At 37.9% G+C, this 15,169-nt stretch overlaps 2 protein-coding genes across 2 annotated transcripts in view; both read right to left on the bottom strand.

The window, feature by feature from the left end:
* Nucleotides 1-15,169, bottom strand: part of SELENON (selenoprotein N) — a 322,589-nt gene that overhangs the window by 251,522 nt on the left and 55,898 nt on the right. The gene's annotated exons all lie outside the window — the stretch shown is intronic.
* The window catches only part of MINDY4 (MINDY lysine 48 deubiquitinase 4), a 109,801-nt gene that overhangs the window by 74,446 nt on the left and 20,186 nt on the right, over nucleotides 1-15,169 (bottom strand). The window contains exon 6 of the mRNA XM_063452740.1: nucleotides 68-126. Coding sequence (XP_063308810.1) covers nucleotides 68-126 — 59 coding nt within the window. The remainder of the gene's footprint in view (nucleotides 1-67; nucleotides 127-15,169) is intronic.

Below are 15,169 nucleotides of genomic sequence, written 5' to 3'. Positions count from 1 at the left end.
TATAATGTCATCTAATACTGTAAATGTATTTATTATATATCCAATAATTAAATCAGTAATGAGTTACCCAGCTTCATGGCATCTTTCTGATCAGCTACTTCATTAGTAGAGGACATCACCATCTTCCTGAACAATAAAACAAAACAAACAAAAAGTAAATGTGTTAGATTGTCCTGATAAAGAATGTAACTCGAAATCAACAGAACATAAACATTTTTTATCAGGGCTGCAACAATAAACATTGTACATATAAAGGAGTGATCTTTCTTAACTTGCGTGATAATTTACGGGAAATCTGTTGGCTACTTCAAGGTCGCCTATTGTGAGTGAAGTGCTATTTGTAAAATCCTCTTGGCAATATTTATGGGATTGCTTTCCCACCAACACCCTGTAACTAAGTATACCGTAAAAATGTTTTGATTAATGCACACTTTCTGTTGCCAATGTATATGGGATGTTTTAGGGCAGTCTGTAATAAATGCCCACTCATTCTCCAATACATAGCTTACGACTTCATATGTTCTTTCCTGGTAGAGTCAGTTCAGGGAACTGGCATTGTTTTTATATTATCCGGGTTTATTATATCGACGCAAGTGTTACCTTTTCACATATAATATAGCAATAGATTCTGCAGATTTGTACAATGGGAACCTTCAGGCAATTGCAAATCTTCTTGAAAGAGACAGAGGGAAAAGGTATGGAGAATCCTTGTCATCAAAGCTGACAATCAAGATTAGATTCATTACCTTTATTCTAGAACAATGAATCGTGGTACATGAGCTTCAACCATAATAAAAGGGAACCTAGTGTCCCAAAAATATCAACCTTTCTTTTAGGATCCGAGTTCCCTGCACATTAGGTTATACAAGAAGCTTTAAATTGATAAAACCAAAGTTACTTTTCAAACCTTGAGATAACCCAATAACTATTCATTTAAAAAGGAAAAGAGTGGTGGTAATGTGGCACTACAATGTGCTGCTAAAACCACAGTGAAATCAACCACACAGTTTCACAGGAAAGCATAAAGCAAAAAACATAGAATATATAGTGGATAGCGCACTGGAGAACCAAGAATGTGTATTAAAGTATCTTTACACAAATAGAGAATAAAATATTGCATATACCCATAGAGTATGTTATAAAGCAGATCTTTGTCCAGATGTCTCTGAAAAGAATAAAGCTTATATAGGGCAATATCGTACTGGTAAATATCCCAATATCAAATATGTGTGTACAAATAGTAAGATTTCCTACTCACATTTAAATGAGCCTGCATTCAAACTGGCTCAAGTATATAGGCATGAGTAGGATATACAGATCAAATCCTTCAGTTGATATGTTCCTCCCCGATATATTTGAGTATTAGAGAGCAAAGAACAGATGTAAGAAAAAAGTATCAAACATTTATTATAAAATGAATAATATAATCTTACATTTAAGAAGTATGAGATCAGCACAATCAACACAACGCGTTTCGGCTAGACGCCTTCATCAGGTGCATATAAAACATATTCCACTTGCCCCTTCTTTTAAACCCCACATTCGCGGCAAAAATTCATTAAGCCCCGCCCACATTCATTGCGTCGCGTCACTTCCGGTCATCTGAACTTCCGGTTTCGGCTGTTCCGTCTTCGTTTTTCTTCCGTCTTTTTAGTGTCCCAGGAAGTGTCTCACTTGGTTAAGGAGACCTCTTCTTCACATTGTTCATTTAGTCAGTGTTCTATAGTCATAATACCGGAAGTGTTCCGGCGGCCATTTTCGAAGTGGTATACATATGAGATATGGATGGGCAAGTGAAACATAAAAAAGAAATACATATAAAATATCAGGTTACAAATAAAATGTAAACATGAATATTAACATTTACAAAACATGTGTATACATATATATATATACACATTAATAAAAATGTGTGTATATCCTCCACCATTATTAAAAGAATAAAAAACGATTAAATATAATTAAAAATCTCAAAATCAATATTCATTCCAAGAGGGGATAAGGTGTCCAGCTCAAAGATCCACCTCATCTCTGTTTTATTGAAAATTGTGATAAAATCACCCCCCTCCATGGTTTTTTAACTCTTTGAATGCCAATAAAATGTAAGTGTTTGGGATCTCCATTATGTTTTTGTGCAAAATGTGCAGAGACAGAGTGGTTCTATATTTTTATATTTATTTTTTTAATGTTTCTAATATGTTCTCCTATTCTTGTTTTTAGTGGTCTGGTGGTTCTACCAACATACTGTAGTCCACAACTACATGAAAGGAGATAGATGACATTGTTCATATTACATGAAATAAAAGAATCAATTTTATAAGTTTTTTTAGTAGTATGAGATATGAAGCTGTCTGTCTTTTTATTCTTGACTATGGTTTCTTTGCACGCTTGGCAAATTCCACAGTTGAACAGTTCAAAGTTACAGTTCACAGTTGAACAGTTAAAAGAAGGGGCAAGTGGAATATGTTTTATATTCACCTGATGAAGGCGTCTAGCCGAAACGCGTTGTGTTGATTGTGCTGATCTCATACTTCTTAAATGTAAGATTATATTATTCATTTTATAATAAATGTTTGATATTTTTTTCCTCACATCTGTTCTTTGCTCTCCAATACTCAAATATATCGGGGAGGAACATATCAACTGAAGGATTTGATCTGTATATCCTACTCATGCCTATATACTTGAGCCAGTTTGAATGCAGGCTCATTTAAATGTGAGTAGGAAATCTTACTATTTGTCAGTACGATATTGCCCAATATAAGCTTTATTCTTTTCAGAGACATCTGGACAAAGTTCTGCTTTATAACATACTCTATGGATATATGCAATTTTTTATTCTCTATTTGTGTAAAGATACTTCAATACACATTCTTGGTTCTCCAGTGCGCTATCCACTATATATTCTATGTTTTTTGCAATAACTATTCATACCTAAAAGCTGATCTGCTAAATTCTTTTACCGATATTTTGAGATTCATCAAGTTAAAATGCGTCACAGATACGTCTGAGTCTTTGTTTTGTTTTATTGCGGGAGAGTTTAACAATCTTGACTTTTGACCCCTGAATTTGACAATGACTTGTGGGTCAGGATGCAATATTAAAAGCCTTAACCAGGAAACATTTGTTTTGACACAATTATTAACCATTATTTAAAACCTTGTGTGCCACATCTTTATCTACAAGACCGTCATTAAACACTCTCCAAAAGCATGTCATTTACACATTAACACGGCTACGATACAATGATAAAATAAATGTAAAATATAGATATTAAAACAGTGCTTCACAATACTATTAGCATTATTTAAAAGACACCAAATTCTCCACAGTGCTGCACAAATAGTAGACACACATTATTATTCACAGCAACAGACTGTTTTGAAAAATGTTCAATAAAAATCATTTTAAAATAATTTTTACACTCGCAGTGTACCCGGAGGTGCGTTTTGGTTCTAACAGTGATATAAATAATGCTTTTACAAGATCACTCAAATTACACACTCCATGAAAAACAAGTGAGCAAAAAGCAAAATGGAAGTGTAACTTATTCCACACTCAATGTAATAGTAAACAGGTATACTTATATATTCCAGTTTCTCTCTCAACTGGGTAACAATCTGTAAATAAAAGCAAAAACAGAAAAGCTCTCATAGAGTAGTACTTCTTTCACATCTTAAATAACCCACTCACATACTGCAGAGCCTTTGAAACTCCCTATTGAGACTCAGAGATCGAAGAGAGGAGATTTTACATACAGCAGAGGAAATGGCCCTTTAAACTAAGCACAAAACAGGTTTGCAATACATGTCTAAAGAGGTTGTTTTAACAAGAGTTAGTTTTAACAGACTGAGTAGATATTAAAAAATAAAAGGTTCTGATATTTTTAGTTAGTTTGCAGGGTATTAACAATGAGTTGATCCAAAGAGAAATATGTCAAAATTAGAGATGTCCCGAACAGTTCGCCGGCGAACATAGCTTGTTCGTGGCGAACACGGCGGGCGAACATATGCGATGTTCGGTCCGCCCCCTATTCGTCATGGAGGTGGGAGGGTCTGGGAGGGAGGGTCTGCTGCTGATTGGCTGGAATGTGTCTGCTGACTGTGAGGTACAGGGTCAAAGTTTACTCAATGATGACGAATAGGGGGCGGACCGAACATCGCATATGTTCGCCCGCAGCGTTCGCCACGAACAAGCTATGTTCGCCGGCGAACAGTTCCCGGCGAACTGTTCGGGACATCTCTGGTCAAAATGGATTTCTCCCACCCCTCTTATGTGGCACACATGGAAAGTGTTAGAAATATGATCCGAGATGTGGAATGGAATAATTATGTAATATTCATATAGAATTATTACAAAGAAAATAAATAAATTTCAGTCGCATAAGTATTCAACCACTTTCTTAATGCAGCAAGTAACAGTTCTGTTTCCCATGAACTGCATTAAACGGCATATAATTCGTTTTATGGTTGATGTTCTGTGTGAATAAAGTGGTTTAACGAGAATTATAAATCATTTCTAAATAACGAGGTTTCTAAGTCAGGGATAAACCAGCATTAAGGTACAGGACACAAGAAGAGAATAAGAAAATTCTGAAGTTTTAAGAAAATGGCTGGCAATATAGCTCTATTGATAAGACCATTGAGGAGTTTCATTCGTTCCTCATACTGAGAAGTTTTTCTTTGGTGATAATGTAAACATATTTACAGTGCTGGAAGATGCTGTTTTTTTAATTATCATTTAAAATATCTAAATTAGTTAATAAAGACTGAATTCCATGAATGATTCCCCAAAAATCACTTTTCCCCATCGTAATCCGAGTATTTAAGAAATGGTTAATTCTCAGACTGTGTTACGGCTGCAGATATCAATCCAGTTTATACCTAGAGTAGTTACTGAATACGCTGATATAGAATGCTAATTCAACCAGTCCATCTCATCTTCTGAAACCTCTTTATAACGCGTGCAAAGATTTAATTTCCTCTTGTCACACCTGATGCTTCGTGTATTGTAAACCTTATTACCCTGAGCTGGTTTGTAAAGGTCGGATGCGGAGTTTCCACAATGGATAGACATCTACCTGCAGTGCATAAAGTACAAGTAACTCCCCACCCCCAATGCGTGTTCCAGTATAGAATCCAGCGCAATCTGGATTGATTGCTCCCTATTTTCCATAGTCCATCAACTGGAGAGAATGTTAAGAAGTAGAATTGTATTAAAACAATTGCTCCATCAACCCACCCACTCCTTAAATGGTGACCTTGTTTGTGTGGAGGGTGTGCCAGACATGTTAGTCTAACAATTACACTCTTTGAACACGAGGACCTGCTATTCTGAGTCGTAGAATAAGCTGACGCACGCAGCAAAATGCTAGATTTATAATGTATAATCTGGTGTAATATATTGGCCTGGAAGATATTCAATGCAACATGGTGCGGGAGTAGCTGAAAATTGTTACCATTGTTTGTTTGAGAGGGTAAACCTGTTTAGTTACCAAATAAAAATAAAAAAAAACTGTTGTAATATTGATGTTTCACAGTAAGACCGCACTAGCAGCCATGTGAATTATGACTTTGATTCAATATTGTAGGATAACATTTTTAAATGATTTAATATTACTAAAACATTGTCATTTTGTTATATTTTGATATGTTTTTATATTTGGATATATTTTGAAATATATGAAATATATTTAGATATTTTAATATTTTGAAAAAAAAATGTATAAGGTCTATCCAACAACCAAGACCCATGTCAGAAGAGTTTCAGTCTCTCTGAGCCAAACGTAATGTCCTGCGCTCACTGAGTGTAAACAATCTAAATATAAGAAGTATTTCTTTAAACAAAGCCCTGTTTATAACAGTCTGCGTTATAGTGTGGCTATTTCTTCTCTCCTTGCATGTTCTGCCCTGATTCTCTGCATAGGAGATACACAACTAGCAATACGGGATAGCAGCTACACTACTTGAAATACTCCATCATGGGGTACAGGCCATACACCTGTAAGGAGACAGAGCAGCCTGAGCCCTATATTGCAAATGTACATGTATATAATATTTATACATATATATTAAATATCGCACTATATATCTATACGTATAAATAGTCGAGGATAATGGAGGTAAAAAAAACACCTCCCTCCCTGCACCATTAGATGCCTGTATGGCGAGGGAGTCCAGGAGGCTCTCTGAATGCTCCTCAGCCAGGTCCTCTCTCGCACGCTCTAAGGCTGCATTTTGCCAGGACTCATGAGAAGAGCCTGTATCCAGCGAAGGAGCAGGCCGCAGTCACTATACTGGAAATCTTACGTCCTCCCTCCATGGGCAGAGGAAAGAGCCAGGGAGTGAGGAAAAGTCCAAAGAAAAAAAAGAAAAAAAAACACAATAAAAAAATAAATAAAACCCTCTCAACCTCCACAGATCACAAAGTTATCCCTTACATCTACCATACACAGTGAACTCAGGGCGGGACCCAGGCATGGCCCCAATATTTCTATACTGTATTGCAATGTTTTAATTTCATACATGACACAGACACCCTCCATAGAGATATAATACTCATATCATAAAACGTGTTAGTTCCACTAATGTTGTGTATTCAGTATTTATATTATTTATATAAATTGCTATTATATGTAACGCATCGTATGCCCAATATTTCTATTCTGTTACTATATATTTGCCAGTTATGTTTGACATTGTTGCGTGTTCCTTCGTATGGAGCGTTGACATCCTGTTAGAGTGATCAGACAGCACAGAGCAAAAAAACTACGCGCAAGTTCAAAACTGAACAAATCAATTGTTCTTCCAAATACAGAGAATCCCCTTTGCTAATACTCCTTCCTCGCCTGTCCAGAGTAGGCGTCCTGCCAACCCTTAATGAAAGGAAACAAAATAAGTACAGAATGTACCAGTGTATATATAACATGCCTTATCATTTCATATCTCCATATGACACGGCATTGAAGACAGTCTGTTATATAAAGAGGAGGCTAATCAGGGGTAAAAATACTAAAATATCAAACATAATTCAGATGATTTTTGTTGGATTATTAGATAATTCTGAAGATAAATATTGTATGAAACCAATACAACCAAGAAACTGAAAAGGAACACTATCTATTCATCTTCAAAATTCCTGTTACTTCTTCAAATACAGCATTTTCAGAAGTAACCAGCAGGACCCTCAAGTAGCAAGGAGAGCTGAGAGCCTTTCATTCTGGTCTATGGATTCTTTGTCAGAGAAAGATCTGTGCATCTTGATCAGAAAAGCAGGAAGTAAAATTCCTCCTTTTACATAAGAAGTCAGGGGGCTGGCTTTGCCAATTGCTGCAGTTATAAATTGTTCTGGGAACAGGGACATGGCACAGGGTATTCTCTGCACCATAACCAATGCAATGATTCAAAGGACAAAGTGTCACGTATTCATCCGCTTATAAAAATTTGATTAATGACATTTACTGTCCTGACAGGAAAAGTTGTACTGAGCAGCAATCAAATCCACAGGAGGGTTTGTGATGAGTGGCAATCAAATCCACAGGAGGGTTTGTGATGAGTGGTAATCAAATCCACAGGAGGGTTTGTGATGAGCAGCAATCATGCAAATGAGAACCTGGTAACTGCCTTTGGGGGTCAAAGGCCGATTACAGCCAATCAGATCCAGAGGAGGGGTATTTAGGCCCCTTTCTCATCCTGCTCAGTGCCCTGTCGTGGTTTCCCTTGTGGTTGTCCGAGAGCGCGTTATTGATCCTGGTAATTCTGGTTATTTGACTTTGGCTTGTTTTTGACTTCCCTGTTTTCTGGCATCCCTGACTCCTGGCTTTTCCTTATCGCTGTGTCTCTTTCTGTATCCCTTGACCGCGGCTATTCCTGACTATTCTTTGGTACGTTAGTCCGGCCATTCTAAGGTCCGGTATACGTTACCGATCAGTCCTCTATGTTACACAATTCTACATGCTGGATCATACTGTAATCCTGACACAAAGTAAAAGGACAAATTCAGGGTGGATATTCTGAAATTTACAGATAAGTCTCTTAGTCCATCTGTCCATTTGAGTACCTAGAAAATTTAGTTTTTTTATACACAGGGTAACTGTGCATGCTATTTCTTCTTACTAGGTCTCAACCTGTTGAAAGTGGACAAGAGAGGTAACCTGAATGTTGGTGGGTTGGGTATTTACATTAAGCCAGGTAAGTTACTTCATCATGAGCTTTACAATGCAGCCAAGGTAAGAAGCTGTCTGGAGTGTTTGCTTAATAGGAGAACCTGTGTGATAATGCTAACAAAACAGCATCTCCCATATTTTGTATCTACTTGACCCATTACAGAATAAAACAATCCATAAACATGTCAGGGTGATCTCACCGCAACTAGATAGATAGATACATAGATAGATATTATATAGAATGGTGTAGAAGGCTATATAGTTGGATAAAGACATAAGAAGGCCTCAGTAGTGAGAACCCTGAAACTTGTATGCATACATAAAATTTCTAGACGAATTAAGAACGATTCTGCTAAAAGGATTGAATGATAATCTTATTTCCAAAAATGAATATGATTATATCTTAGGTGACAGTCCACGTATTTCAACTTTTTACAGTCTACCCAAGATACATAAACAGCACAACATTCTAACTGGGAGAGCAATAGTCTCTGGTAATAATAATTTGACCCAGAATGCAAGTATCTATTTGGACCAAATTTTGAAATCCTACCTGAGAGATACAAAACAAACTCTGGCGGAATTGACCAAAATTCAGATGCCGCCACACTCTATGCTCTGTAGTCTAGATGTAGAGTCTCTCTACAGTTCCATCCCTCACTCTCTAGGCTTAAAACATACTAGATACTTTCTACAAAAAAGAGGTACCCACTTAGACCAACACAGTGACTTTACGGTACAATTACTCAAGTTCATTTTGACACATAATTTTTTTCTGTTTGATGGAGTGTATTACCACCAGGTGCAGGGTACGGCTATGGGGACGTCTTGCGCGCCCTCCTATGACAACCTGCACCTGGGATGGTGGGAAGAGAAGATAGTCTTCACAGACTCTTTAAGTGATCTAACTCAATGCATCTATTACTGGAAAAGGTATATAGATGACATTGTAATCATATGGACAGGCACCTCTGAACAGTTCTTACAATTTGTACATACACTCAACCAGAATGACTTGAATCTCAGATTTACTACAGAAGTGGGAACCCCCTCTTTAACTTTTTTGGACCTCACTCTTATCCCGAACCCCAATGGGAGTATAAAAACGAACCTATTTAGGAAAAGTACAGCTACAAATAGCTTACTTAATTGGAGGAGCTATCACCCTACCCCCCAAAAGAAAGGGATCCCTATTGGCCAATATTTGCGCCTTTGGCAAATTGTACAGATACTGAGGATTTTAAACTAAAGGCCAGAGATCTACGCATTATGTTTAAATCAAAAGGGTACCCAAACAAATGTTTGAAGAGGGACTATCACAGAGCCCTTTTAGCAGACAGAAAGAGCCTAATAAGAGAAGAAAAACCCCACCCCCATCCCCTATATGGAAAAACGAAGGAGCCAGACAACAAACAACTCAGATGTGTAGCCACATATGATGCTGGATGGAATTGCGTGAGATCCATCATGCATAGATTTTGGCCTCTGCTGAAACAGGACGAGCAATTGAGGGATTTTCTTCCATCACAAGTATCCCTAGTGGCAAGGAGAGGTATGAATCTTAAGGATTCCCTCGTTCATAGCCATTTTCAGAGAACTACAGCACCAACACATTGGCTGACTAACAACCTCAAAGGCACCTACAAATGAGGGAGATGTAAGGCCTGTGGCTTTATCAGAAAGGATTCTAAAACATTTACAAACAGCTCCAAAAGTCTGAATTTCGACACCCCCTCTTTCTTCAACTGTAGCTCTAAGGGCTTGGTCTACCTGATCACCTGCCAGTGTCCAATGCAGTATTTGGGAAAAACTTTTCGCCCCTTTAGAAGAAGAATTCTAGAACATGTCAATGCAGTAAAAACAACAAGACATATAGAGACTCCGGTCTCTAGACATGTTAAAACTGTACATGGGGGAGATCCCACAGTTCTAAGGTTTCAATGCATAGAACTCATTAAACAGGACCAAAGGAAAGGCAATTGGGACCAACGCATTAGGAAGAGGGAATGTTATTGGATTTACCGTCTACAAACTCTGTCGCCAAACGGATTGAATGAAGGTTTCACCTACTCTCCATTTATTACATAATCTCTAAATATAAACTTTGACAATTTGTAAATAGTAATTATTTTATTCACTTCTACTTATAGCACTTTTTCTTGATAATTGAGCATATACTTTCTTAATTGACCGTTAACCACCCTTTCTACTGCACTATTTAATAGAAATAGCATGACAGAGTTTATAGTCCGTCTAAGAGCTCCATGGAGCATCTAACAAACCACGTATGAGATGAAAGAGCCTCCACATTTGGAGCTTGTCCTTATCTCCCTCTAATTGTATTGAGTACAGACAGGCTAACCCCTTTTTTCATATTACATTCATCTTTACACATCATGAGTATGCACTAAAGTTTATCATTGCAGAACTATCTTAATATGAAAATAATGATACCGCATACTTAATGATTGTATATAATTCTCAAAAAATTCTAATTGACTGGCTCCAATATGGGACAAAATATGCTTATCCTATGCAGAACTGAAAATTCAAATGACTATACCGTCACTTTAATTATGTATGAGCCTTGTATGATTTGTTATCCAATTATCATAATCTGGTAGCTGACAGTCCCTTAAAAAAGGCTAGCATAGATCCTCTTTCCCTATGCCAACTGTCAGTGTACAATGAGACTCTTGGTGGCTCAATTAAAACATACCAGGATTAAGTTCACCCCTTTATAACCTCTTTTGGTTTATAACTCCATTTGAAGTCAGGATGGTATCTATAATATTGCAAGGAGCTCTCTAAGGGATTCGTCACATTTCCCGACCAAGCTACGGCGGACATAGACAGGTAACCTGTCAATTATATGATGCTTCCCCTACTGACTCCTCCCTTGCCGCTACCCCCAACCATGTGACATGGTACGTCATATGTGGCGCGGGATCATCCAGATACGTCATCAATGACGATAGGGGGATCCCGCGCCCGATTGGTTAACGGGCATTTAAAAGTCCCGGCTTTTCTCGAGGACAATTGCACAGCCCCTGACGAAGGTGTTATTACACACCGAAACGCGCGTCGGGCGAAAGCTCGTCGTTTTTCTTCTCACTTCACTCAAGCACTTAGGCACTTAATGCACTAAGGGACATTTATTTGCACTATGGGTTTTTAGACCCATTTCTTATCTTGCAGTGTTACTCCTAGTTAGTATAGGTTATGGCTGACTAGGCAGGTGAATCTATTTAGATTCAGACCTAGTTTAGAACACCCTCGAAGGTGTTTCCAGGAGACTAGGGACTAGTTCAGAGGCTTTTTCAGCAGGGTATTTTTTCCCCATTATTTCTAAATCCCTCCACTAGCCCAGTACCACTGGCTACAAGCTAAACTATAGACACCAATAGGATTGTGTGTTGCCTTGGGATACATATTACTCTATCTCATTTCATGTATATATTCAGCACAAATCATTGTTCTTCTGTATCTCCTGCCTGCACCTACATATTTATAGGGATGTGTTCAACCCCCCCCCCCCCCCCCCCCCCCCACCACCACCAATAGGTATGAAATAGGTATTTTGAACTACCATTTTTTACTATAAGATTGAATTCTTCCTTTTTGGGCTGGGGGTCTTTTTTGATATAGTGTCCTTTTGTTACTTTTTTTAAGAATTAATAAAGATTTACTCCCATTATTAGTGTAACAAAGGGCACTAGCAACGATTTTTAGGTAGCATATTTCTGCTCCTTTATTATTATTTTCTCGTTTCCCTATAATTTCTGCACTATACTTCCTAGGACTTGTAGGCAATTGTTACTTTTATTTTAATTGTAAATTTTTTCTCTCATTGCCAGTTTATGAATGCCCTTAGGGGATTTTCCTTTTTCTTTTCTTTTGGTTCATTGTATGCATACACACCATGAGCAGTAGCACAAAGAGCGAGATACCCAACAAGCTGATAGAACAAGCTAATGACAGACAGGTAGTAGACACTGCAAAATCTTGGATGTACATAATGCATTTCCAAAGAACAAAGCAGTACAATTTTAATGATGGTCAGTTCTTGCGTTTTCTGGAACTTAATAATGTACCCAGCCCCAGCTCAGTGGCCCAGTCTTTAATCATAATGGAATACATAATTAATGTCAGAATATTTAAGTCTCCTCCCAGTGTTTGGTGGGGTCTGCATTGTGCTGCAAAGGACAGTGTTGCTGCAGTAACCAGTTTAATGTGCGCTGTTTCCTGGGAACCATGAATAAGATATATCTGTTACAGGCAACAGGGACCCACGTTACGAATCCGGATTAATAATCCCTAATCTATACAGATTATAAATTAAATGGAATTATAACTGAACAGTGAAATATTTTATTCAGTGGACGTATTTTTACTATAAAGAGAATAGGGGGTGCATGTCATAATGAACTATATTACAAATGACAGATACATTACACTTTTTATTTGCGTTTTGCGTGAAATAAAAAGTGTTTAAATCCTTTGTTCTCATCGCCATCCCATTCTTTCTGTTTTACTACGTCTATAAAAGCATTGTGGAAGCTGTTACCAGGGGACAGAGCAGCAGAGATAGCCTATTCCCAGGACCGACACAGATCGTGTTGCACAGTTAATGTATTTAGTCTCTAAAGGAGGATGCTGGCTACACTATTCTCACCCGGCTTCCTGTCTGCCAACACACACACACAAGCATTGGCGTCAGCATTACATGGAAACACATGTACGAGGGATGCGGGCTTCGAGGATGTGAAGCTGGCACATTCGTAGGAAGTAGTAAATTCCCGAATTCTTCATTATTCTCAATGGATGGTCCACCTGAGTTATTTAAAGGATATTCTTACAGACCCCTTCCCTTAATTGTATGAAGCTCCCCTGAGATAACAAAGGAGAAATCCTTCAGGGTAAAATGCAAACAAAACCCAACCAACATACATCGCTGGAGGAGATAGGATATCTCATAGTGATTGCAAGCTTACATAACCAATAAAATGATGGGAAGCTGCCCAGCTGTCATAAAACTACAATTCCCATGATGCTTTGGCAAACTAAAGGCTTTTAGCCACCTCTATATACATACATGCTCCATTAATGTGAGGGATGTTGAGGGATAAAGTCTGTGTATTGGAAGCCTTTACCACCTGTCTCTAAAATGCCCCCTCCGCTGCCTTGGCAGCTTTGTGAATCCACAAATAAGAATTGGTGACTATCACAGTGTGAATGGCCAGGAATTCAAAGGGATTTGGAGCAGAACTGGGGAAAAAAGTTAGAATATGTTTTCAATTTGGATCTTTCAGTAAATTTCCATCAACACTGTTGACGATAGGGGGTAGAAGAACTATGGGATATTTACTAACGTCTAAGATTGTAGCAGATTTGGTTAAATTCAGTGGGATAATGTGAAGCAATTCAGTGAAGAAAATAATGAAATTTTAATTTGCAAGAAATTCTCATATAATTCACAAAAGTGATCAACCTCCGAAATTGAGTGAGGCCACCAAACCACTGCCATGAATTACAACCAAAGTCAAGTCACTCCAAAGTGCTAGGAATTGTTCCTGGATGCCATTGAAACAGTCTTGAATATCTTCGGAATTGGACATGTACTGCTTACCAGACAATTCCCAATCTTATCCCTAAAAACTAAATAAAATGGCACTCTCGTGTGTAGAGTCGATGCATTATTTATTTATTTGTTTATTGCAAGGACCCCCGCACACTAGCTCTTTAATATAAACAGTTGAAATAAATAAATATAAAAAACAGTGTGTAAACTCTAGCAAATTACTGGCCCCTGAAAAGGTTCATGCCATACTCACCAGGGGTGGACTTCTACTTAGCAGGTTTTTCACTCATCAGTGGCTAGTGGAGAGTAGAACTTTGCCTTAGATTTCCTATTTACCAGAATGGGCTCAGGGAATGATGCCCCCACTCTTCCTTCATACCACTAGCGGCAGTGGGAAGCTAATAAAACAGACTTTACTTTTGTCGTCATCATCATTAATAACAAGATCTTGAGATCGCTATGCTGTGATGTCACTTTGGGGGCTTTGTGAGTGCACCACAGTAGTGAGTAGGTGACATGTGTGGCATTACTCTGTTATGTTTCACACTGATATTGATGTCAGTGTGTTACTTTAATGCGGAACTGTCAATTCCAACGAAGTGGCAGTTACTCGTTACTCGAGGTATTGCAATGATTATTACTGAGGTAAATAAAACAGAATAGGCAAGTAAAAAACTTTCTTATCTCCACTGCACTTCCATGTTGTGGTGGAATATTTAATACGCGCTAAGGCATTTGCAGAGAAAATCTATACAAGCACATGTTGAGACGTTTCTCCAGCAGTGCCGTACACAATGCATCTGGCAATGTATGTAAATAAAACTACAAAGAAAGTTATTGCTATAAAAAAAAAAAAAAACAGAATAGCACAAACAATAGGTAATTTAGGAAGTGAATGGACCTCTTGATTCAAATGGAAATTGTGGGTATAGTGGTTATGTGTATTATATGTTCTGTTATCAATTTTGCCAGGTTATATTCGTGTAACAGGGCTTATTTGTACTCTATATGTGTAGAGTATGTCCTCTTTTTTCAATTTAGGAAAGATGCAGATTTTAATAGAATTTGGCACTTTTATAAATTAAACTTGTTACACCACCTGGCTGTCAATCAGATAACCCGTCCTGTTACTTCCTGGTTTGTTTAGGTTAGCGGAACTAAACTCAAGAGGCAGCATTGCCTTGCAAAGACTTCTCATTGGGTTGCGTTGGGAAGTCTCTGATTGGACAGCCATAGAAAGTCTGGGCGGGATTAAAAGGGAAGGGCTTGCAAAGGCTGCAGACGAAAAATGCAGAATTAAATGCATGCAAGTTTTCACTGGGGGAGCAATATCTACTAAACAGTGATTTATATTTTCTTTGTGTTTAATTCATGATCACCCAGTACAATGTTTTCCACAATGATAGATCACTGTGAAACTCTAC

The sequence above is a fragment of the Pelobates fuscus genome, chromosome 4 (genome assembly GCF_036172605.1).
Source record: "Pelobates fuscus isolate aPelFus1 chromosome 4, aPelFus1.pri, whole genome shotgun sequence".
Taxonomy (NCBI): Eukaryota; Metazoa; Chordata; class Amphibia; order Anura; family Pelobatidae; genus Pelobates; species Pelobates fuscus.
The sequence above is the reverse complement of the archived record's forward strand: the minus strand, read 5'-3'. Positions and strand labels throughout refer to the sequence as shown.